Here is a 23,666-nt window from a genome sequence, read left to right on the forward strand (position 1 = left end):
TGTATAACATTGCTTTCTTTGCACTTTAAAAAGTCTCTTGTAATTTCCCAGTGGGAAACAGAGTGATATCTTGTGTAAATGAATCCCTTCAGATAATCTGAGATACTTTTTAATAACCAGTACATTCCACATCAGAATTGCATACATTATTTTTTTCAGGTTAGAGTATTTCCAGAAAAATGCAAGCATATGTTTAGCCCTTTGTTTGGCATAAGTGGAACAACATTACCTTCTTCCTCCGAATATATGCAAAAAATAACATTACAACAGAAATACATCACAAGTCCAGGTAAAGATGAGAACATGTTCTGCTGTAAATCTCATTTGAGGTACACAACACCTGCTGCATATAAGGTATCATTTTTCATAGAAGTATGTGTTGTTAAATGTTGATGTGAAACATGAGACACAGACAACTTAAGGTGTCAGGCCAACCGGTTGTCTCGTGTAGTGACAGATGAAATTTACAGAAAATTGTATCTGATAAATAATATTCTTCTCAAAATGTGGTTTAACTCAGCAACCGTACATAAAAATACTGTAAATATACAGAGACTTCAAAAAATATACTTCTATTGAACATCATATCAGTCCCTGGGGAAACAAGCCAGCTCTTTCATTAGCACTTTTTCCCAACTTCAAGCACAAATCAATCCCTAGTGAAACTTACTGGCACAACGGAACTTCATCTTTGACGATGCATCTTCCTCCATTTTTGCAGTATTCTTCAGGACAAACTGCAAATATGAAATTAAAATTATAATTTAAATTCTCCCCTTGTTATTATATTTGTAATTGTCTGATTTTCAAAATCAGAATATTCACACCTGTCACTTTGGATGCTTAACACTTCCAAAAACTCTTAGACCTTTACTTGGTAATATAAATGTCAAGTCATAAATACATTATAGACGATGGACTCCTCTTGATCTTGTAGAAATCCTGCTGCTTCACTTGAACAGGCTTCTAATTTTTCTCCATTCAGAGTCTCATTTGACTCCAGAAATGGAGCTTTTGCACTTACTCAATTTTCAAACAAATAGGAATACATAAAATAAGAGCCAAAAGAACTAAATTTATATTTAATTAGTACCTAAGTCTACTTTATTATTAATAGTTTTTATATAGGGGTGATGAACAGACATTTACTCCTGTGTCACCAACCTTCTTATTAAAAATGTCCAGAATTTTAATACTTAGAATCACATTCTCATAAGAACTAGAGAAATCAGACTTGGAAAGAGTAAAGGTGTTTAAGAAGAGGGGGATGTCAGTGATACACTATTTTCAACTTTTGACATCCCTTAAGATAAATTTCTACATCATCACATTTATTTTTACTGAAGTTTAGTTTTACATCCCTACAGCTAAAAAAAACCCTCAAAATCAAATCCCCTCAGTTGTCTTTAGTAAGAAAATAACATGTAAAATGTGAATTAGATCTAAAGAATTTTGGATATAAGTCACATAAAATTGTTTGTTTAGACATATAAACTTTGCTATTCAGTGTGGACATCTCCAGCTTTAAGAAGAAATTTTGGAAAGCAAATTACTGACTTGAAAGATCTGCTTTCTGACAAAATAGTGGAAGATTTGTAGTTTACTGTCATTCCCAGAGAAACCAGTGGATGCCTATTACCAAGAAGTGAATGTTATAGTTTGTGAATAAACGTTTAACATACTATATATAATTACATTATTACAATATGTACTATGTATTGAGAACTTATCACATAACTCATAATAAATTATAAAAACAGAGTGTTAATTTCTCAGCAAATGCAACTTCACCAAAGGCGGGGGAGTACTGCTAACACAGAAATGTCCCAGAGTTCATAACTGGCTTGGAGAAGAACTGCAGTTACTTTGTGTCACTGAATGGGATGGTTTGAATCTAAATTTAATTAATTGTATAATCATCTATGTTTTTGGTAGATTTTGTGAATAAAAAATCTGAATCAGATTCGATATGTATTGTTATCCTGTTCTTACCTTTCTCCATCACTTTCCTATTGCAAACCAAACCTGAGTATTGTATGAAATGCCCTATGCTAAAACAAATGCTGTATATTTTGCTTCATTTTCCAACCTGGATTTACATTACACTTGGAAAAAAAAAAAAATCCTGTTAACTTAGAAATGTACATTAACTTAAGTAGTTTATTCAATTGCCTAAAATCAAGAGAGTGCCTTAGTAGTATACTATAGAGCCTTTTTTTTTTAAAAAAAATGTGTTTATCCCTTAAGAAACACCTCTTGTGAAGACATTAACTAAGCACATTATTTTCCATCTTTTTTCTCACTATTTTATCTGTGTAATACTTTCATCAGGAAAATTCATGCCTGATGTAACTTGGCTAAGTTTCAACAGAGGGAATTCAGTCAAGTTTGAGGACTGCCTAAAGCTTCAGTAGAATATGACTATACTTTTTTGTTTCAAATGATATTTTTATGCAAAACTGAGTACCTGAACAGCTGGACTCATCAAGGCTGAAATCAATACAGTCTGCAATGCCATCACAACGCTGGGAGATTGCTATACATTGATTAGTCGATGCACATAACAAGGAACCATTGCAACAATCTTTAAGAGCTGAAATGAAAAGTAACATGGCAGTTACTACCAGCTACGTTTCTTTTTCTCACTGTTAAAAAAACACCAGAAAACTTGATTTGTACTATAGTATATGAACTTAGGTCTCTGTGACCTCTACAAGTTTTCGTCTTCAAAGACATACAACTTTACTATCGAGTAGATAAATAAGTAAACAAACATGGAGCACAGATGTTACAGAAGCTGGATTTTCCCATGTTATATTCATGAAGGAGAGGAGGGTGTATTTACTTAAAATATTGACAGAGTAAGCTGCAAAACCTCAATGAAAATCCATAAAAAGATATCACAAAACATGATGAATTCTAATTCATAAACTAGTTTTAAAATGATGGAATTAATTTTTAAACACAAAACAAAAAAAGTCATTGTATAGTTTCCGTCTATTACAAGAAACCAGACACTAAGAGATGGATAACATATAAAAAGTAGAGAAATACTGTACTGAAAAATCTGAACTTGCACACCTTTTTTATTCTCGAGCATTCAGCCATATTTCCTACGTTCATCCAGAATAATTATGAGGGGGAAATCTTACTGGAATCACACAAGCATTCAGGTACTGAATTGTTCCTGAGTCACTCATCTACAGGATGTACCTGATGGTCCTGCAGACTCCTGTAGAGCGTGACACCATTTTGTCATTTCATCTCACACAATGTTCTCACAATGTTCTTTGTTTAGCTAATTTAAACTGAACTATGTCACCGTGACACTAATGCAAATCAGAGGGAACTCTTCTGACTCCATCAAATTTAGATGTATTCACATTAGCTTGAGAGTTTCGAGTGAGAGAAAGAATATTAAAAATATCCCACTGCTGTATCTAAATTTCATACTGTTTTCCTGATCCTGGTTCAAGACCCAGTGTACACGACAATAAGTCTCCCAGACTGGATGGCCAGGCTGCTGTAGGATGTATTTGTTCCAATTTTAGATATAATTTAAATTACATTTAAATCATAATATGCTAAATTTAAAATACTGCAATTCAATTTAGACCACAATAATGGAGTAAAATCTTGCCAGTTTTGATTTTACCAGCCGACTCTCCAGTTTTGATATTCTTTCAGAACTGTGAAATTATTTATGTGAGTAAAGGTTTGTGGGATCAAATCTTTAAATTATATAACCATTTACTAAAGTCTGCAGAAAAACCCGTAGAAGAATACTTGCTCCTCTATAAAGAGGAGCTTGCTTTAGCTTCCAATTTCAATTCACCTTTATGAGAACCTAAAAGTTCCGTCTGATTTTAAACTATCACAATACTGTTCTGCATATGTGTTTTTATCAAAGTCTCTTCAATTGATTGAAGAAGTCTTGACAGTGAAGAGGGAATTTGCTAGTAGTAACAGCAGGATAAAAGCAACAACAAGAAGAACAAAAATTTCCTTTTCTTTTCTCATTCCCTGACCGCTTACTCTGGCTGAATGGGTTGGAGCAGGCTGAAAAAATCCAGCAGATTTCAGCATCACTCCACATTTGTAATATACCCTACCATCTATCTCTTATGATCTTCAGCTTTCCAGAAAGTAATTGACAGTCTCATGCCTTCTGCTGAACTTTCCTAACCAAATAATAATCTCATACTTATTTTGTGTACAATCAGATCCAAATTCTGGATACCCTTTGCAATTTGGGGGATGATGCCCCAATGGTATTTGAACCAGTTTTATAAGTGGTCGTTTGCACACAAATACCCAGTCTGTAAAGATAATTACGTGTTCAGACTAGAACTCTAACAGAAACAAAGTTGACATAAAACATATTCTTAAGTTAAAGAGATGAGACAAAATACTCTTCACTAAAATTGACAATGAGAAGAGGGCTGGCTGAGTAAAACATCTATAAAGAAAACAGTTCCAAGATTTTCTTGTTAAAAGCAGCAAGTAATAAAATCCAATTTATTAGTAGGTATAAACCAGTACTAACATAATTCTGCACAACTCAACTGCTGAGTGAACTCTACAGGAAATTCTGTCTGCATAAATCTCTAAGTCATGCAGAAAAGCATTTCTGTGGTAGAAATTGAGGTTCTAGTAGAGATTTGACCAATGCATTTTTTTGTTTATTTTTCTTTGTCCTAGTCTTCTTTGGGTTTTATACTTAATCTCTGCAAGATACATTTTGACAACTAGTCTTCATCCCAGAAGAAAACTTTCTCCAATGAAATCCTGAATTCAGAAGTCAAAATATTTTTGACCATCTATTGTTACACTTAAATGAATGAGATTGCTAAAGGACATGGTGCACACAAAATGGGAGGTGCCAGTAATTCCTAAACTAAGATTTTCTAAAATCGGAAGGAAGATTTGATCTGCACCAAGGAAGAAAAAAAGTACCACAAAACTTTGCTACTTAAATCTTATTCTGTGTTCATAACTACTTAGAAAAAATATTCAATTTCAGTCTAAAATATATAAAACACCTCCACTCCCAATCTATGTTATTATTACAGTACATATAGGCTGGAGTTACTAGCACAGCAATCCATTTTATAGATTATGCAAATGTTTCAATAAAACAAACACAATTGTGAGATGTTTACTTTTTCCCTCTCTGAAGTTTCCTGTTGACAAACTTACGTGACATTTCACATATTAAAAGTAGACAACTAGAGATGAAATGCTGCACTCTCATGGCATATACATTTCAATGGGAAAATTAAATGTGACAGTAATCAGCTTGTCACTGGTTCCATTCCAAACTAACACTAACCCCTTTTTGCTTTGCCCTGCAACCAGTATCTTCTTCAGAGAAGAAACATGAGTTGTTGCTCCTGTATTCCTATCTTATTTTGTGAAATCTTACATATTTATATAGTCAAAACTGAAATTTTCAGTAACAATGTGACTACAGATTTGACTAAATTTCCACCCAACTCAGAATCCTAAGGTGTGCAATATCTATGGAGAATTTTTGTCCTTTGAATAGACCAGGACTTAATTTCCTCTCATTCCTGGGGCATTGATTAGAAATCAAAAGCACTGAAACAAAATCTCATTTCTTTGGGGAATACTGATACTCGTGGAACTATTGTGACCTTAGGATTTTGGGATTTTAGAAGAACACATGAGTTGCTGTTGTCTGGGGTTTGGATGTACATGTACTAAGACACAGCAGATAGGTCTCTATTAATAGAGAACAAATTGAGGAGGAGGCAGGATTGAATGAAGATTAATGAAGAGAGGTTTACTTGAGCTTAGGGGCATCTAGAATTTAAGGTGAGAGTTATCCCCAAAATCATGCCTTTTACAACAAGATCGCAGAGACCGCTTCTAAAGAAAAGTGCCTAGAAAGGCACGCATAGATAGTCTGCAAGGTCTATGTCAGTTTTACAGAGTCTTTTTTTAAAAGAAACGGCATGTGCAGTGGCTTGCATGGATATTCAGTAGTTTTGATGATCCAAATTATTAAAGGACGTGAATTTCTAGCCCACTGGAAACTGATATTTTACTAATTGTTTTGGTTATGATAAGGATGAAAAATAAATGTTAAAAACTTTTACAGAATGAAAAGTTTAAGAATAAATGTTTTAATATGTAAAAACACCTTTTTTTCCTATGTAGCTAATTATTTTAACCTTCCTGGAATTAAACATTTGGTCTCAGTTCATCTACCAATAACACTTCTGTGTCCACCTGAAACTTCACGGGATCTCATTGCAGTTACAGAGTTAAAAGCCTGTTGTCCTTGTGTTTTGCTTGTGAGTCCTTTTCCTTGTCTGGGGCAGAGGTTGCTGCTACTGCATGAACAGATTTGATTTCAAAATCCTTGAAAGGTCAGGATTGAATGTTACTGAATTACAGAACTGTGAAAGTCTATCTATCTGTTGCGTTGTAATCAGAGATAAGGCAATGCAAATGCATCTGACTCATCTATGGAAAAAAGTGGAAATGCTTCCAGTTATTAACAGAAATACAATATAAAAATTTTTAAGCATTTATCAAAGTTGATAGCCAGGGAATAAGAATACATAAGCAAAATTATTTGCAAATGTAGAGTGTCTCTCCAGGTAACACGTTATACATGATACAAATAATATTTTTCTTGATGAGGGAATGGTGAATTTTACACCATACTTCATTATGTTGCTCTTTTTCACATCACTGTTTTAAGAAAGTAAGTTAGCACAGCCTTAACTATGACGATGAAGGTAACTTACGGCAGCCAACTTCATCTTCGTTAAGGTGGCAGTCAGGCACGCCATCACATTTCAGGAGGGATGGGATACAGCCTGTGGAAGGACACAGGAACTCTGTGTTCTTGCAGGAGCCTGGAGACATGGTGGTAGGTGTTTCCATGGGACAGTTTATTTCATCACTTCCATCTATGCAATCTTCAGCCCCGTTGCATTTTGCATCGAGGGGGAAACACTGCTGCACATACACACATGTGAACTGGTCATTACTGCAAGTTGGAGGGTGTGGATCAGTTGATCCTACAAGAAAAAAAGGAATATTAATAATATTATTCTCTTTTTTTCGGTAGTCACTTATGCTACCTTTGAGATGCATACAGGGACTGCTGGGAAGGCAGCTGATTTTGGTTACTAAACTCTAAAAAAATTTAAAATAATCCTGCATAAAACCACATATCCTAAGTACAGAACACACCATCAGAAACCTTTGTCTCATTTTCAGCATTTGTTTTGATCCTATTGTTGCTTATGCCCTGTACATGTAGAAGGCTTAATACCAAACTATTATTAATACTTACACTTCAGGAAAGGGTTAAAAAATATTTTTGACAGATAGAAGTTTCCAGGGTACAACTGAAAAAAAATGCACTTTTAAATTTCAAACTTTAAGTAATTCAGACATCTGACAAAAGAAGAAATATCCCATGCTTACTTGCATTGCTGGAAAAAATACTGGGAAAAACTTTCTGTGATCGCTTATACAAATAAATTTGTCACAGACACTCAAGTCCTTCTGTTTTCCTATGAAAATCATTGCAACTGAATTTTACCAGCAGAAACATCAGAACTATTTGTGTAAACTGAATTCTAAGAAGCTAGCTATGCTAATACTGTGTTCTTTACACCAACAGTGTCTCCCAGGGCAGCCATGTGATGGATGCCTGCAATTTTTCTTTTATGTGCAGGAAAAAAGAAAAATCTTCAGAATTTAACTTCATGTATTTAATTTTTTCTAGGTCAATTTGGAGCAGGTGAGTAAAGACAATAATACTATGATTGTTAGAGACAAGGAAAGACAAATTAATGTCACCACCTCTGTAAAAGACAGGAGGAGTTTTGCTGTTGACTTGGGCTGTAGCAGAGGAGATTGAGTACAAAAGTTCACAGGTGGATTTTAGCTTGTCTTTTGAAATGGTGCAAGCGTTGCTCTCTGACCTCAGAAATCAAATGTTACTGCTGCATTAAGGCACGAAACACTGTAAGGGAATACATGGATTTGGGCATTATTTTATGACTTTTAATCCACTGGGCATAGCAGTATGCTTGTGTATTCCATGGCACCAGACTGGGGTTTTACAGCAGGATAACTTTGCTGAAACATGCTCAGTTTCTAAAATACCTGCATCACAAATATAAATAGCATTTTGTACAAAAAAAAAATGAACTGCTAAAGCATTCAGATAAACCGAATACTAGTCTTATTTTAGCATGTGGTTGCTTGCAAATCAGTGACAAGTTAAAAGGGCTCAAACTGCTGTCTAACATTGACCTTCGCTAGCTTAGCAATTTTAAATTTTCATATTAACTTCACGTCAGAAAATTGTAATTGAAAAGCTTTATACAATACAATATTCCTGACATCATTTCATACTGCTAGTGTTGTTAAATTACATCATGCTACTAGAAAATGTATTTCATACAGTGGACATGATATAAACATAAAATAATAATAATGGATTTTGACAGAATGAAAATAATAACCTACTGGTTTTTTGTCTTGTTTGTATTCAGAATTACATCATAAATACCTCAAATACATGGATTTTTAAATGAAATTGAAAAGATTGCATTTTCATGATATATGTTTTATAAATGTGTTAGTCTCAAAAAATTCTCATTTATACTACTTCAAAAGGCTTATGAAAGATGTTTTTAGATGGCCGATTTTAGACATTTAAATCTCATAGCAACTTTATTTTTGGACAAATTACAAATATTTTAGACTTTGCATTTTTTTCTAATTTTTCCCTATATTTTGTCACGTAATTAATAATAGTAGCACATAAAAATGTTAGAATTGAGTTCATCATGAAGAATTTGTATATAAGGCCATTATTCTGCCAAGATATCAATGAAATATATGGAAAGTCATCAGGAGAACATACTTCTCTCTTTATTGATGTAAAACTGATACTGTTAAAAATAGAGCAAATATCATGCAATAGATTTTTTAAGAAAGGGATTCTTTTATATTTTTAGTTTGCACTTACTCAGGTGAAAAAAAAAAAGTATCATTATACTAGATAACATTTTTTTTTTTGTTTTGCTGCTTCTGACCCTTTTCCTCAGAGTGCCTAGGGGGCATTCAGGCAGCGACAATGACTAAAGCTGCAGTCAGTTCCACTTAGTTACTTCCACTTAGGCATGCACTTTTATTGTTGTGTATTCCAGTTTTAGTTTGTCTGTGTTCTGATACAGTGAAAATTAATCCTACACAGTTCCAATACATTTGATTTTACTATGGTCACTTGTTTATGTTGCAGGAAAGATTGCATTTATAGTATATTTGTGAGCATTTTTGACCCAGTTTATTTCCCTATATCTGTCATATTCATATGTTTGCTATTAGGTTTCTACCCAACTTTGGAAAAAAAAAAAAATTTGAAGTCCTCCCTTAAATTCAATAATACTTGAATGTGTTGCTTCTTATGAATCTGGTCTTGAGTGCTAAACTATCTTTAGGCTTTTATAACACTGATCCATGTAGTCTTATGGTCTCAATCATGAAAAACGCCTATGCATGATCCCATACTAAATTCAGGAGTTAGGTCAATGCTTCAATGTTTTATTGAATGGGCGATTGGTTTATTATTATTTATTGTTTATTATTATTTATTGTTTATTATTATCCGTATATGATAATATAAATAATAATAATAATGATAATAATAATAATAATTCCCTTTTGTTGTTAGAAAATAATTTGTAGAAAGAAGTTCATCCTGACTTGCATGCCAATTATTTTAGAGTATGCAGTTATTTAGAGGAGAGAAGATATCTCCATTTTATACTAGAGGTTAAGTTAGGGGAAAGCTTAACCAGGAGTCTTGTTGAGTTCTGTTTTATGTTTTCAGTATGTTAGTAAAAATCCAAATTGATAACCTGAAATCAGTAAAATCATTTTATATCAGAACAATAAATAAGATGAGAATGTAGCTCAAAGACCATAACAACATCACCTTGCTTATTAAGTCCCATTATGCATTAATTAGTTCGCATCTGTTTGGTTTCAGATGCAATAGGAAAATAGTGCTCTTGATGACATTCTATAAAACATCATAATTGCCATGATCTGCCAAAACTCTACTGCTGAATGCAATCTATTTTCTTTACATAAAGTAGGTTATAAATGTTTTTCTTAATTATAAATTAAATGTGCCCGGTAAAAAGTTTGAAAATTTATAAAACATTAATTTGTATATAGCTAACATTTTAAACTGACTAATTAAGAATATGCAAATCTAGAAAATCAATTACTAATTTCAACTGCAAAGAAATCTCAAGCAACATATTAATGCAAAAGTAATTACTTACATTCAAAGCTACTATCTATGTAATTATTTATATTAAGCTCATCATTGCAGTATCTGCTACTGACATGTTTCTTTAGAAAGAGTGGCAACACTCGTTCTGTTTTCTTGCCACTGGGAAGAACTGAACTAAAATATTGACACTGCAATGTGGTTTGCACTGAAAAATAAGCCCGGGCTAATGCGAGACTCATCCTAAATACCCTCCATTGTGCTGAGTTACGCAGTGGTACGCTCACCTGGCTCAGCCATAGGAGCTACCCTTTTACTTACACATACACATAAATACTAGATCCACTCTCGTAGATGTATACAAAGGTTATACAAACAGCAGAGGCTGAAATGTGTTTTTCAATGCAAACTGAATTATTCATTTGTGGCTCATGGGTCATTTCAGTCACTTAAAATCGTTAGATTCAGCAGTCCCCTAATACTGGCATGCCAAAAAAATACTCCCCTCACTTTTTGCCGAATGCAGAAAAGACGTTCCCAACCCAACACTCATCTCCTGAGTGTTGTGTAGCTTGCATTTTCAGACCACGTTCAGGAGTGAAGGAGGTATTGTACAGGTTACTTTCTTAAAAAGCAGTGTCTATCTGAAGCTGTTTAATTATTTGAGGATAAATCTCCTGAAAAAAATACGTTCTAAGGAACACAAGATAAAAGCTTAGCTTGCTGAAAAGCAGGACTGGAGGTCCTCAGGAATACATTCAGTACTTGCACAAGCAAAGCGAACTAATCAAAAACAATTTCAGAGAAAATAACCTCTGCTCTGTGGAACACTGAGTCTGGATTTAGATCTGCATGAAAAACAGCAGCAAATTGTTGATGTTCCATTATAGCTAAAGGAATCATGAAGACATGTCATTTGTTTTACTTTGCACTCAGTTTTTATTTTATACTTGCTTTTACCTTGCATATAGCAAATAACCAAAATTAAAGAAAGGGTTTAAAAATGTGCATATAAGATCTACTTGTACATCATAAAAAATACATTGTAATTAAGTTCTAAAACCCAACATTTTAATTCAGTTCTAATCCTTTGCGAAACCTACTCATGCAGCTGTGCTGGGTGAGTTATGACCTAAGGACCAAGAGGCGCTACCCTACAAGCATCCTCACACTTCGAAGATAAACTAGGTAGTTGACGTAGATGTAAAAAAGTGAAAATCAAACCAGTGCGTAAAGCAAACCAAATTTGTACTGCTTCATGAACTGCAATAACCACAGCTGAATATACCTGCTGTCAGATGAAATGAGAGCTTTTAGATACATTTATATTTCAATGTGCTAACCGTCAAAACATCTGTTACACTAAATAGAGCTCGTGAGCTGACTATTTGTGAGCAAGGAGCCTTTATATTTCGAAAAATGTTAAGTGAATAAGTGCTTGCTGTCAAGGACATAATTACATATTTGTGGGACAGGGATTTATGAAATGCTTACTGTTGTTGAATGGACATTTGCTGTACACACATGCTTTGTTGTACTATCGTCTTTGTCATCCATGGACTGTACTGATCTTTTTCCTGACTGTATGCCGAGCTTCGCAGGTCAGCAATGTAAACATTTGGCCCACGAATCACAGGAATTCAGTCAGAGAAAACCACAGAACTGCTACCACCTGAATGCTAATGTAAAATATATGTTTGTATTACACAGCCATTAGCACTGCTAATGCTGTGCTACACAAACATGCTTAATTTGAATGAAACAACACCTCCGTGTTATCCATGTCTTTTCTGTCTTTCTTGTTCAGACACGAGGATCTCTGGTACTGAGTAGGTCTCCATTTACATTTATATATCATCTGTAACTATGAATTCTAATTAAGTGTCTAGTAGACATTGGCATTAAAGTCGATACCAGGAAGCATGAAATAAAGTTACCACATGCTATTACGCAGCATTAACTCAGTTGTATCAGAGCCTGTTCTAAAGCCCATTTAGGGAAATGGGACGACTCATATTGGTTTTAATGGGCCTTGCGTCAGACCCTTGAAAACTAACAACCTGCCTGATATATTTGCATAAGTAATTTGCCTACTAAATCTAATAAAAACAGTGGACCCATTAACTGTAGCTAAAAGAGGCCACAAATAACTCCCTCCAACAGTTTTCATTAGAGAAGAGTATAAATTAATTACAGGTCCAATCCAATGCATTAATTAAATTGGAATAAGTGGCAGTCCTCACTTTCACTTCAGTAAACATTGGATCAGTGCATGAAATCAGCCCATTCAAGGTGGTTGCAAAGAAATAACCTTGTTAAGAGAAATTAAGCAGACTGAGGTTGTTCAAATACTACAACAATCTGTCCCCGAGTCTTTATCAGTGTCAATAAAGCTTCTGTTAGAAAATAAAATGTTAATTTCAAAGCTTGCAAAAAGACAGAAAAAGAAGAAATTGAGTCTGGCCAATTGGATCCTTAAATCTTTCCTTTGTGAGAACACAGATGTATGGGGCAGGGTGCTGAAAAGGATCCCAGAGACTCTGTTACAAAGCCAGAATAAAGGAAAAGAGAACTTGGCCAAATGACTTCAGAGTTTTATACGTCTAGGCAGCATTGTGCAGCATTTATTTCAGATGATCACAGTCTGCTAACATACAAACATAATGGAAAACAGACAGGTTTACTGCCAGTAAAATCAAGCTATGATTTATAGTTTCCACTCAGAGAGCCACCGCTTCTGGCTGAAACATACTACCTACCTGTGACAGAAATATGGCCGTATTTGCCATGTTTCTGCTAAGAACAGTCCAGGAATTGCTAGCTATGCCTGCTATTGTGATGGATTTATTTATTTCTTTATTTATTAGGAGCAAAGAAGAACTGGAGAAGCTTTGAAGCTTTAATCTCCAACAGAATTAGGTGGGCTGAACTGCAGGACAGGTTTAGAGTGGCAAAAAGAGCAGTCTCCTGGAATCAGCATATTTTCACAGGTGGAGTGGGAACATAACGCTATGCTAAATTTTTTATTTCTCAACTTCTAAAGAAGGGTAGCTTCTACAGGTACAAATTTATCATCAGCTGAGAAGAGCCCTGAAGAAAATCATGGTAAGCTCCATATAATTGCTGAGATAAATCTGAGCTTATGGTTTACTCTTATTGAGGAGACAGGTAAGTTTTACGTAATGAAAAATCTGAGAATTTTCTTCTCTCCAGGATAGTATAATGAAACTATTTCATTCTAAAAACTCTTTCTTTCTCTCCCTCCAAGGAAATATGTTGGTTTTCACAAACAAACTTAGCAAGTCAAAATATCATCTCTGTGATTTGAGGCTTGCTTGGGTTTTTTATGTAAACAGATGGGTTTTTGAGGTTCAATATTAATGAAATAATTTTAATACGCTATTAATAAGTCAAAGGATTTTTAATTTCCCAAAAGGCATCTAGCTTGAATCAGAAGATTTCGATATTCTGTACAGGTATAAGAAGGCAGACAGAAACGGAAATATTTGAGCCCAGGTATTATATTTACTTATTTAAATATACATTCCATAGTTGCATTCAGGACTTGCCACTAATTATGCTAGTTCATTTAGTGTACCTACCTTATCCTGAAATTATTCCCAATTTATCTTCCTGTGAAATCCATAACACATTGTGGCCTCATCACCAGCTAGCTCTGTGCAGTGGAAGACACTGAAACAGGCTGAAGAATCTCTCTAAAGTACTATGCACTGGATCATCATTTTTACTCTAAAAATGCAGAAATGCCCTATCTCTGCCAAGCAAGGAGGATCTAAACCATATTCTGATTAGTTTCAGAAATAAACTAATTAACTAGAGAAACTATGCACAAATATCACTGCTAACCTCACTTTCCTCTTCCTCTTCTTTATTTTTACAGACAGCATCCCCCAGCAGCTCCCCTTGCACCACCTCTTGCCCTTGAGGAAAGAAACTCCCTGAGCTCTCAATCTGAGAGAGATTTCTGCTTCACCGCCAGCATGAGCAGATAAGCTAACAGTGATTCCCCTGGCTTTGCAACTTAAAGAAATCACAAGTTAAGGCTCCTGTACAGTTTTTCCCGCTGATCTAACACTGTAGTGTCAGCAACTCAGGCAGTTAACTCTTCCAATATCTTCTATGCTCAGGCTCCGGGTGTTTCAGAGATGGATCATTGACTTTATCTCTGCCTTTGTCAGCTGAGTTCAGTTCCACCGCAGAAATTTCTTACTAGTGTTTTGCATGCACGCACACATTCACGAACAACCTTTGGTAAGACTCTCTCTGCACCACTGGGCTATTTTTTTTTCACAAACAACACACAAATACCCACTGTACTTTTTGAGTTATTGTCTCTTAATTAGATATAGGTGTGAGTTATGTTTTTCTTATAAGGTCTAGTGAAATGGGATCTACCAAAATTGCCAGAGAGCATACAAAATTATCTGGGTGGTTTCTAGACTGCTTAGTTATTTGGCTAGTTTGTCTGTAATGCTTTTGCTGGTCCGCCAGTTTGTAGGGTCTGTATAGCAGAAACATTTTGGCCATTTCATGTTTTGCTTTCTTTTTTAATTCAGGGTTCCTTATTTTTATGATTCTGAAAACAAAAAAGTTTTGAACATTTCCAATCTGATACTCAAAATTATAGAGGTTATTTTATTTCATTCTCTTTTTAGTTGACAAGTAGATAAGATTATTCAATAAGAAGTAATTATGGAGGTACTTATAAAATATTTTTTAAATATTTGGACAGTATAGCTGTATGCTGTTTAAAAAACATCTTCTTAAGCATAATAATTCTACATTCAGAGGTGTATCTGAATAATGTGCAAGGAGAAAAAATATTAAATTATTTCTCATCAGGGATTTGTCTGTTTAGAAAAAGCAGAGAGCGCTCTGAGTAAAATAGTACTCAATGATGTGATTAAAGATTACGTCATTGTAAATAGACAGAACCTGTTACGAAGCAAATGGGAGTCTGTGGCAGGAAGAGCAGGGAAGGTTTAGAGTCAATTAGGATTCACAGAATCGTAGAATCATGCAATGATTTGGGTTGGAAGGGACCTTAAAAATGATCTAGTTCCAAGTCCCCTGTCATGGGCAGGGACATCTTCTACCAGATCATGATGCTCAAAGCCTCTTCCAACCTGGCCTTCAACACTTCCAAGGATGGGGCAGCCACAACTTCTCTGGACAACCTGTTCCAGTACCTCACCACCCTCAGAGTAAAGAATTTCTTCCTTAGGTCTAACCGAAATCTGCCCTCTTTCAGTTTAAAGCTATTGCCCCTTGTCCTATCACTTGTAAAAAGTCCCTCTCCAGCTTTCCTGTAGGCCTCCTTTAAGTACTGGAAGGCTGCTATAAGATCTTCCTGAAGCCTTCTCTTCTCTGGGCTGAACAACCTTGACTCTCTCAGCCTGTCTTCATAGCAGAGGTGCTCCAGCCCTTGGATCATCAATATAAAATAGTAAATATTTGTGCTGTGGAGATCTGCTGGAAGAAGGTAAGTCTCAGTACAAGGTCAGCACTGAATACTGCTGCAGCCCTTTCATGCAGTGAAGTTGCCAGCTAATCTCTCTTTAGCAAAAGCTCTTTGTGAGCTTCTAATAGTACTGCTTTAAGTAATTGGTTTATATTTTGGGTTATTAAAAAAGAATAGTGTTGACACTTTAATATTTAGGCTGTATCTTGAGTATAAACAAGAGTTAAAACATTATGCAGAGCCCTAGGCTCTAGAGTGTTTGAGAAATCAGTATAAGCTTTAATATAAGGAAAAGAGGACTTGGAACTAGATAATATTTAAGATCCCTTCCAACCTAAATTGTTCTATGATTATATGATTCAATGATTTATTTGTTTCCTAGGAATATCCTCCAATACATAAAAGTACTATTGTAACTAATACCTCACTATTTAAATTACACACTTTGTCCATCCAGTTTATTTATCCAGTAATGAATGAGTGATGAAACAGAGCATTATGATTCATATAAGCAGAATAAAGTTTGAGTGTCAGGCATCTTTGAGTTAATGCAGGGATTTATTTTAAGTAGAATCAGAAATTTTAAGAATTTCTGTGATGCCTCCTATTTAGGCTGAGTTAGATAATACTATGAGACAGATTTTAATGAATACAGAATCTAATTCAATACTTTGATAGTCTTAGTCCATCTGAAACGAGAAATTGAAAGGTTGTAAAACTTTTAAAGCTTTTTTTAACTTTTGCTTTTTAAAAATAAATTATTAAATAAAACCAAAGTAATTAAAAAAAAAACCACAAGGTATTACTTAGCATTTTAAAGAAGATGGTTAAAACTGACTAACAACTGAAACCTTTGATCACTAAGATGCAATAATTGCTTCACACACCTTTACTAATAGAAAATAAAAGACCTTGAAAAGTGGCAAGAGTCCATCTGATTTAGCAGTTGACTCTGAACTAAGCTAGATCCTGTGCCACTGCCAGCTAGCACTGCAGCTCTCTCCACGCACAAGCATCAGCTAGAAGTTACTTTTGCAGTAGGCCAGGGAGTAGCTTGACCACACTTTGTTTAAATGTTCAGAAGTATTCTTGGATCTGTAGAAACTCTCATGGCTAATGAGGGCTGACTACTCAAAACCAAATAAAAATTTCAGCTGCATTAGAGCTGCTGGTAATGCTTTATCGCTTACAGCTCCCAACAAGTTAAATTGTGATTGCTTCTGTTTTGAACATGTTGCCTCAGGAAACCCAAAGTAATTAAAGACAAGATGAAAAATAATGATACAGTGAGAGGAAAAAGATCTGCAGCAGCAAAGCTATCTTCTGAAATGGAGAGTGTTACAGAAAACCTGTATTGCAGGTAATACACCTTTCTTGAGCTAGGTCTTTGAATAAACATAATGAGCAAAATCAAAGCAGGACTGGCGGTTGAGTAGGTAAACTTTCCCACTGTTTTTGTTAAAGGAGAGTGTTTTTGCTTAAATATCTACAGAGCTGTGATTTTATACTATTTGCAGGTAATATCTTCAAAACTTACAAACTGACAAACAAAAAACTTACAAAACTTACAAACAAAGTAGTTACTCAGAAAAAATTATTAGTAATAAAATAGCACCTACTCCTAAGTACCTCCTCTTTGTCAGGAACAATATTAAAATTCAGAGATAGGTTCTTCTTCCTAAACTACTGTGGTTTATTTTAATATACAGATTTTGTGTAGTTCTCTTGCCTCTTCACAAGCACAGATTTGGCCTACTTGGTTAGCAAGGATTGTTAGGATAGGACTCTTCCCAGGACAGTACAAAAACATGAAAAAACAGAAAGTCAGTGCACACTTAAGTAACAGCATCTAGATACCATTTTTTGTCTAGAAAGGAGATTATACATCAAGTCACAAACTCATGAGGAGATCGTCTTCCATTAGACAATTTTATGTTTTTTTGAGAAGTACACACCTGGAATATCAGTAAGAGCAACTATAAAACTGGGGGAGGAAAATGGATGATAAAAGAAACTGGGAGAATTGCTAAGGTTCACATACAACTGTGGAGTGGCTGATGGAGGCAAAAAATGTGTGGGGAATGTAACAACAGGATTCCTGAAATCAGATGACACATAAAGTGAGGGACAAGAGGTGGATTGGTAGAATTAGGAACTGTTGAAACATCAGGATCAAAGAGGATGGCTCTAGGATGGCACATTTAATGTAAGCTAAAGGTTATGAATGAAGGTACAAAGAAAAAAAGTGGTAAAGATAGAATATTCTGTACTCAAATTCCAAGTAATGGATTCAAAGGATTGGAAGATGATCCCATGATGAGCACGGGAGAGGGATGCAATGTGATGGGAGTTAAAAAACCATGAAAAAGACCTCCTGCAACCAAGGCTTGCGAACTAATGTTTTTCCAGTAACAACTAAATAATAAATAATTTTCCAATAATAAATAAAAGTTTGTGTATATTCAGAAAGAAGTGGCTAATTCATAGAAGAAAAATTGTCTGAGAGCTATCAGAAAACATGATTTTCAGAGCTTCAGAAAGTCTCTGAAGCAGATTAACATAGATTGGTAAAGATTGAGGGAGGGCATTATTTATTATGTTCTTCATTCGTTCTAGTACATTTCCTTGAGTATCTATTTCTGGCTGTACCAGAAGATTTGCCTACACTGCTTTTAGGGTAGTATAATTTATGCAATTCTTGCAAGAACATAAAGAATAGACTTATAAAGAACAATGTTTTGTAAAAAAATCACGTATAGATCCTTCCTATACCTCTAGAAATCAGCATTAAAAATACATAGAAATTGTCTGCAGCATAAAAGTGAATAAAAAGACAAGTATCCTGCATTTAAGTTAAACATGCCAACTGTCCAAAGAAAAGTCTGTTTCTTTTTCAGACAAGACAACAATGATATAGTACAGAATAGAGCAAGATAAACTACTATTTCCATTGTTTAAGTCTTGAGACTTGTAAGAACTAATTCCAGGCTGATGGCCAGCCTACCATACAAAGGAGTATAAGTTGACTCCTGAAGATGTCTGCCTCTTCTGCAGCTGGACAAAGAGACTAGATGACCAGCTAAGACTAATTTATTTTTAGGTCATTGCATGTAGATAAGGTATTAGTTTTTGACTTATCCAACAAACCGTAAGTAACCAATGTAAAGCTAACAATTTTTCTTAAGGCTTTCCTTATGATATGCTATATCTGTAAGGCAGGCAGAGTGTGATACAAGTTAGATACTTTGAAGTATTCTACAACAGGAAAATCTCTGGAGAAAATAAGGTGATTAGAAAATGTTGCTCCATAAAAATTACATTGTTTCTACAGTTATGATTATTTCAGGATTTCTTAACATACATTTTCCATGGAAGATTTTTTCCTTTCTCTCAAATCATGCTTGTTCATAAAAATTTACCCAAGTGTAAGTTCCATCAAAATTAGAAAATTGATTTATATACATTGTTGGAATATGGAATTATGTTTTCCAGTTAATTACAGGTATTTGAAATACATAAATTGAAAATTTTCCTCTCTATTACTACATATTATGCATGAAAACTGCCTAAGTAATTCTAAAGGTACGGTTAACAAAGGTGATTAACATAATAAGGGCAGAACAAACATCTGTTTATGTACATAGTCTGCAGCTCATTGAAGAACATTTCAAAATAGTGCTTGCCTGAGCCTATTGGCAGAATTATTCAGAGAAAATAAACAAAAATTTTGTTCAGTTTGAGACGGAGCAAATGCCACCTGCATGAACATATTATTTCACTTTAAGCCTTAATCAGCATGCAGTTAATTCTCCAAGGAGCTGCTTAGTCCTCACAATTAAAAAAACTTCCAGTTTCTTGAACAGCATGAAAACTAATTTATACATAGGCTATCCTATCTGAAAAATAAGAACTGTATAAATAAAAATAAATGCTATTCAAGAACATTTTTATAACATCTGTATTGGCATTTATTTAACCACAATCATTCCTAGTTGTTCCTTTTTAATGAAGATCTGCACAAAAAGCTTTCTGTTTCTTTGTTTTTCTTTCCCTCTTGACTCTTCAAAATTAGGAATGGCCAATATTCCTATCAGAATCTGTATTTGCACGTATACTTTTTTTTTTTTGGTTCCGATACTGCTCCATATGCTATATCTAATTTGCAGAGTAAACCGCTGCATGTCTTGCAGAATAAACATGGCATTATAAGGTGTTAGAATTTAACTTTTTTTTTACACAGTTCAAGTCACTTAGCTTGTGTAGCAGAAGTGAGATCGTAAATTCGCAAAGAGCCTGGCAGCAAGGTAAATTTGCTATACTGCTGAGATATTTTATGAAGAGAGCAAAGATAAAAAACCTAATCATTTTCTTTTTTAAATAATTGTGAACCACTTTGACACTCATAAAACTCTTCCATCCCAAATTAAGGCCTTCTTTGAATATTTTCACACAGGAGAAAACCAATACAGTTGAGTGATGGTAGATTCCTCTAAAGTCTGGTTCATGAAAACACTAACAGGCCCTCAATGATGATAATATTCTGAGTCACTAATATTACTCATATGTTCAACTGCTAGTAACACAACATTGTCTTCTACAGTCCATGGGCAAATATCTTTATTCAGATACCACACTCAGTCAACAAATAGGAATCCCTCTGATAGGTATAATGGCTCCTTTCCCTTAGGAAAACATGAGCTAGTTAAAAATTTGCCATGAGGATCATATATGGTTAATTTGATCTTTCTTTCCTTTATACATTTTTCTTTCCCTTGAAAAACACACTACTTTGTGTGATTGTGCTGCTCCCATTTCTTTTCTACATTTTTTGGACTGAAATAAAAGCATAGCAGTATTGTAATAATTTAAAAAGAAAAAATTCCAGATTTTGTAACTGTGATATGCATCGAAATATGAAATGTCACAATTTTCCTCTACCCTCTGAAAAGAAAACATGTATTATATAGATTTGTGTAATAGCATACCTCCATCAATGCATTCTGGGGTGAAAGAAATATCATCAAGAGCAAATTCTGTGGGTTCACCCCACCCTACTTCAGCTTCGAAGACAACTCTGAAAGGGCTGTTACTGGAGAGGACTACATTTGCATACATCCATTTGTTTTCTTCATTTCTACTAGAAGCCCACATAAGAATATCCATCCCATGTTCTTCAGCTGCATATACCTGTTGACAATGAAATCCAAGAGATGCAACTGAATCAGCTTTAAGCAACAGAGAAGTGTAGCTAGCAAGAGTAACATAGCACAAGCCCAGTAGTGCAGCCACTTCCCTGGGTAGTACTGGCCCTTTGAGATATGGTTCAAACCCACACCTTGTAGGTGATGACCAAATATTACTGCATACTTTTGCCAATGTCAGTTCAGCTGCAAATAAAAAGCTACTATGAAAATACAGTAAAATAAAAAGAACTGCTAGTACAATCACTAATAGGAAAACCTACAGACAATCTTGGCCTGACATATAGAAGCTAATGAGCGAAGACTTAAACCCAAATGCATCTAAACATTGAAGAAAAGACTGAAAAGGATCTTGAGATATCTTTTAATCTCTAAAAGATGACCTGCTTATAGTTGATAGACTGGGTGAAGATTTTAGAGATATAAACAAAAGGTTTAGCATCTAGGGATTTAAGTCTATTGTCTGGTACAACCATTTATAATACAATGTTTCAGGCAGTCACAGTAAATTAGCTCAAGCATATTTAGGAAAGCTATAAATAATGAATAATAAAATAATCAAATAGTGAAATCAATAAGAATGAGAATTAATGAATTCACAGTTAACTCACAATGGATGAATTAATATCAAGCTCAGGAAATTCTAGAGATTACGCAAGTAGTTGCTCTTCCCACTCAGGTGTCTAAAATCCTTTATAGAATCTAAAACAGGTCAGAAATAATGACAAAGAACTGAAGTAAAGTAAGCAAGCATATTCTAGCCATTCCAGATAATAACTATTTCTTTAAAAGACTGATTTTTTTAATCATTATCCTATCTTGATCGTTTTTAACAGCATCCTTCTCTTAAGACTTTAGATTAATTTTCCAGTGACCCGTGGGCTCATTTTCCCACTTTAGTGCCCCACTTTAATGATGGAACACAAAACCTGAGACCCAAGAAACTTGTAAACTTAAACCTGTACTAATGATCTGCATAACTACATAACTTTGCCTCTCCCAGCCAACTTGGTGGGTCAAACAAGCTAAAAACCCAAATGGCATCATAACCACATAATTTATAGAAGCTGGTATATTGATTAAAATATCTCTGATGCCTGAACACTCTTGCATGTTATTTCATTTTTGAAGGAGTGGAATTTCAAGAAGACTGACATACAGTAATCCAAATCAGGACCTAATTTTGTCAAGCCTGATGTTTGGTTACAGGACTGTGTAACAGCAATATCCACTGTCACTGTCTTCTTAAAAGCATGCATCTTGCAGGGCTAAAAGGACAGGTGCTGAGAAGAAATAGCTTATTCAACTCATAAAAAAAAAAAAAAAAAAAAAATCTGTGTAATCACATTATTAGGCTCCAAGGCCTTAATAATTTGAAATCTTTAATTAGAATAAATCTACATGTGAGGTTAGGAATATATTACAACACCTGTATGTGCTCCTGGAACTGTTTACTATTTTACCAATCATGAAATATAAGTCTCAGACATCTAGAATCTCACAGCATATAGTAGCGTTAGGGTGGTTTTAGCTATTACCCTTATATACCTTTATTATTTATACCTTATATACCCTTATTATGGTATCATGCAATGATATTTTCTACTTTTTGAAGATTAATATTGAGATACTATTGCTTTCAATTGATAAGTCTCACAGCTGCACAATTAACTAACTGTTGGAGAAGGGGGGAGAATCAAAAACATTTGAAGACAGTACTAGAGTCTCTTTTAACAGGACAGTTAAACACTGGCTCATTGTTTAAAATCAGTTTTTTTTCCATTCCTTTTTGTCAGGTTGGTAGGAGAAGTTTTCCACAGCAAAAATTTCAAAGCATGTTGCCTGCTTGAGCAGTTCTGTCTACGTGCAGAGAAATTACATGATGTCCATACTAGGCCTGGTCTCAGATGGAGCTTGGAGTTATTTTTTGTATGTAGAGAACAACCCTGCAGCTCAGTACAAACAACAAATCCATCATGAAACCTGTTGTATATATACTGGCCAGTGGATCTGGGGTGGCACCAAGTCAAACTGGGTCTAAAAAGCAACATTGTGATGACATCAGCTGTTCTCATAGATGTAAGGTAGTTTTATATGCATAGTCTCTCTTTTCTTTGAGATTTAACTCATATGTACCTTAGAGTAACGGCATACAGATACTTAATTACTGTGAATTAGTTAATATGTTGTGTCAATTTGTGTGGCTGTATCCTCAGTTAGGTTTCACTAAAGTTTAAACCTGGTGTATGATTTCTCATAACAAGCACATAGGTAACCTGTGGAAACTGACAGCATTTACTGTAAATCTCTAAACTTGCACATAGGAAATCTCAGGTGAGCTCCCAGCTCTGCTCTATTTCTCATGTACACTCCTGGAGAAATGCTTCAATCCCACTTTCTGCCAAAGTACTCCTGAATATTTTTGTCCTGGTTTTAGCTGGGACAGAGTTAGCTCTCCTTTTTAGCAAGTAGAAGAGCTCCGTGTTTTGGTTTTACTCAGAGACTCGCTCTGAGAAGAATGTTGATAGCAAGCTGGTGTTTGTGGTTGGAAGTGAAACTCCAAGGGCTTTTCAGTGTGCCGTGTTCTGGCTGGAGTGCAGAAACACGGCGGGATAAGGGGGGAGCATAGCTGGGACAAGGGGGACACGATTCCCCTTGTGATTTGTGATGGAACTCAAGATTGAGG

General features: G+C 34.9%; 1 protein-coding gene across 1 annotated transcript in view; it reads right to left on the reverse strand.

Annotated features, from left to right (window-relative positions):
• Nucleotides 1-23,666, reverse strand: part of MALRD1 (MAM and LDL receptor class A domain containing 1) — a 272,026-nt gene that overhangs the window by 50,956 nt on the left and 197,404 nt on the right. Inside the window, 4 exon segments of the mRNA XM_086614885.1 lie at nucleotides 671-737; nucleotides 2,468-2,593; nucleotides 6,780-7,055; nucleotides 20,765-20,966. Of these exon segments, the coding sequence (XP_086471011.1) occupies nucleotides 671-737; nucleotides 2,468-2,593; nucleotides 6,780-7,055; nucleotides 20,765-20,966 (671 nt within the window).

This window comes from Tauraco erythrolophus, chromosome 7, assembly GCF_009769465.1.
Source record: "Tauraco erythrolophus isolate bTauEry1 chromosome 7, bTauEry1.pri, whole genome shotgun sequence".
Taxonomy (NCBI): domain Eukaryota; kingdom Metazoa; phylum Chordata; class Aves; order Musophagiformes; family Musophagidae; genus Tauraco; species Tauraco erythrolophus.